This window comes from Osmia lignaria, chromosome 10, assembly GCF_051020975.1.
Source record: "Osmia lignaria lignaria isolate PbOS001 chromosome 10, iyOsmLign1, whole genome shotgun sequence".
Classification (NCBI taxonomy): Eukaryota; Metazoa; Arthropoda; class Insecta; order Hymenoptera; family Megachilidae; genus Osmia; species Osmia lignaria.
In genome coordinates, this window is record NC_135041.1 from 2,937,810 (window position 1) to 2,940,900 (window position 3,091).

At 41.2% G+C, this 3,091-nt stretch overlaps 1 protein-coding gene across 1 annotated transcript; it reads right to left on the reverse strand.

Annotated features, from left to right (window-relative positions):
- Positions 1–1,239: 1,239 nt before the first annotated feature.
- LOC143305762 (uncharacterized) lies at positions 1,240–3,091 on the reverse strand. Its single transcript, XM_076690574.1, has 4 exons — positions 2,861–3,091; positions 2,684–2,752; positions 2,377–2,480; positions 1,240–1,258 (listed from the first exon to the last, which is right to left on the reverse strand). The coding sequence occupies exons 1-4, from the start codon at positions 3,083–3,085 to the stop codon at positions 1,240–1,242; spliced, it is 417 nt and encodes a 138-aa protein (XP_076546689.1). The 5' UTR covers positions 3,086–3,091.

Below are 3,091 nucleotides of genomic sequence, written 5' to 3' on the forward strand. Positions count from 1 at the left end.
ATGCTTTCGATAAAAACTCCACATACATATTAAATCACTTCCAAATTTAATATTTTTGACCATGTATGTAATTGTTCGGATTTGCGTCTCAAGCACCCCAGCGGCAAACACGCGGCTCGCGAGAGAGTCTAGCTGTGTTGTACACGTGGGTGCTGATTATACGTAGCGAAGGGTTGAAAACACAAATGAACGAAACAAATACGATTATGTAGATAAACACAAAACTTTATTATAAAATTGAATAAACTGAGTAAATAATAATGTGTAAAAAGTGTGCACGTAGAGCTCGGCGTAGCGAAAGCAAGGACATCGACTAGTCGCGAGGTAGCGTAGACAAAGAAGTGAGGAAAAATCGGAGAAAGCGGAAAAAGCGCGCGTTCGTAGGGGGTGTGAAACCGGTGCGCACCTAGCACGCTAGAAGGTTGCACGCGGTATGAGGATTTGCTTCTGTGGCGTTCACCTATGCGCGCTCCCGAAGCGCTCTCTGGGAGTAACTAGTTTAAGTTAGGCTAGTTAGTTTTAGTTGCTAGATTAAGTTGTACATAGACTTTTAGTTGGTAAGCCTAGTTGGTAGAAGACGCGCTAAATGGCGAGGGTGAATTTCCATTCCAAAAAGAAACGCCAAAGAAGTGAGACGTGATACTCTCGTTTAAATATTGTGCAATAAAGAATCAAGTTTTTTGTGCAATCAGTGGGAACAGCTTAATTACCGCTCCTCTCTTCCTTATCGACGAACCGAAGTCCCCACACTTCCGCTCGTGGTGATGCCGCCTGCCGGACGGCAAAGCAGGCTCCATGGACTGTGACGGTTGATCGAGAGACGAGGGTGCCACATAATCATATACTTACTTCAGCATGCATATGCCAGTGACTACAGATCTAATAAGACTAAACATGCCTTTGTTCTGGAAGGGTCGTGAATTTGTGCCTCGAGAACGAACGCCATCTGCTCTATCCTAGTACAAAAATATGAAACACTTCGCACTGCAACAGTCTACGGCACGTTGACGATAACGGAAAATTGCTTCAATACCAATAAATATATCTCTTTACTCAGTGTCTCGAGATCAGTGTTGCCATATCTCTGAAGAGCAAGAAAGAGAGTACGCGTAACGAGATAAAATGAGATGGAATATGTTTAAGGGATGCCGCATGATCTTTTACTTTGTCGTGCTGGAGTCAACGGATGCGGATGTAGTTTTCACTGTAATTTTTTACTTGAATTGTGTTAAGGCAGGTCTATTCAGATAATATTTTTCTGTTCAAAAAATAATTTGGTAATTATTGAGATTAGTTTACACCTTACCGAGTTTGATGAAATTTAAATATATTGTAAAACTCAACATTTTGAACAACTTTTTCCTATACATATAACCGCCGCTCGGCCTTAGTTTTCGAGATATTTTCGACAAACTGTCGAAACTAACACATTGAATTTTCCATCCGTGTGTGTCCGTGACAACGTACGCATTAGTATGGGATCGCCGCTTTTCTACTGTTTCTGCAGGCAACAGCACGGGGACCGATGACCAATACATACCTTGTGTACTTCTGCATTCATGATTTCAATGTATCGTAGCTATGATGGCAACTGGGAATTTAATATAGCCTAACCTAACCCAATCTACTCTACCTAATCAGTGAATTAAAGGCAAAGTGATATTCTGGTCGCCGTGAGGCGACCAGACACACGTACTGACAATTCAAAATTATGAAAATTAGTTAAATTTAATTTTTAAACCCACCCGTAATATATGTATATATATATTGATGTCGGTCGCCGTGTTGCTGCCTGCGAAAACAGTAGAAAAGCGGCGATCCCATATTAATGCGTACGTTGTCACGGACACACACGTATGGCCAGAATTCAATGTGTTAGTTTCAACAGTTTTTCGAAAATATCTCGAAAACTAAGGCCGAGCGGCGGTTATGTGTATAGGAAAAACTTGTTCAAAATGTCTAATTTTACATGTTTAAATTTCATCAAAATCCGTGAGGTGTAACCTAATCTCAATAATTACTAATAATTTTAATATCATGCGAAGTTTGTAAATAGTACGTACATATGCGGAAAGATGAAATTTATGCATGTAGTAATAAGTAATTATATTTTTTAAATATAATAAGGGATAGGTTGCGGAAAGAAGAGAAATGTATGTTTATAATATTTTTATTTAATACACTTATAGATGTACATATTTACTGAAAATATTGTGGCAGACAATAATGAAGGGGGGCGTATATCGGTGCCGGCGGGGGAGCGTACACTGCTGCCGGCGGGGGAGCGTAGATCGGTGCCGGCTGAGGAGTGTATATCCTGGCGGGATAGTACTGCGGGGGGGGGGGGGGGGGGGGGGGGGGGGGGGGTATGTATACCCCCCCGGGTATGCGGCTGGTGGTGGTGGGCGTCTTTTAAATGTTAATTTTCGTACTTTTCGTAATGTTTTGTTCATTTCCCGCCTGGCCATCTTCCTGATTTTCTGAAATTCATTTAAAATTACGCGATTAATAAAATACATATACATAAGCCAGAGAAAGGTTTATTACGAAATATATTCATATACACGTATTATACGCATACACACGCACACGCACACACGAAATCTATTTCGACGCATATCGAGAGAAGTACATAGTACATACACTCGTCACTACAGTTATATATATTTAACAATAATGGTACCTTTATTTCCGCCGGTACCTCCGCTCTCGGTGCCTCCGCCGCCGCATTATTGTCGACCATTCTGAATATCTGTAAAATGAAAGTTATAAATTAAAATAGGGTTATTAGAATCCCAAACTCACAGTTCGTTTTAATTACAATCACATTTGCTGAACTGAATACAAGTTTAATTCTTACCTTTTGTATAACGACGCCGATGCTTCGCCTTCGCCTTGTGCTGCTGATCTTCATCTGCACCACGCGTCTACGAGAAGACGGCATGGGTGAAGGTGAAAGTGGGGATCTATGCCTCACTACCCGATAGTTTTTTCGTAATTGGTCGAATCGCTTGACGAAGATGTCAAATGAATCGGTCAAGTGAGACTGAAACAGTAATATGCGCAGGCTCTCTCTCTCACGCATTCACAC

Excerpts from the sequence above, each read along its gene's own strand:
- LOC143305762 (XM_076690574.1), bottom strand. The coding sequence starts at position 3,085 with ATGCGTGAGAGAGAGAGCCTGCGCATATTACTGTTTCAGTCTCACTTG. Across the intron at positions 2,753-2,860 it reads TCGGCGTCGTTATACAAAAG|ATATTCAGAATGGTCGACAA; the intron begins GTAAGAATTAAA and ends TTCATTTTACAG. Across the intron at positions 2,481-2,683 it reads AGGTACCGGCGGAAATAAAG|AAAATCAGGAAGATGGCCAG; the intron begins GTACCATTATTG and ends AATGAATTTCAG.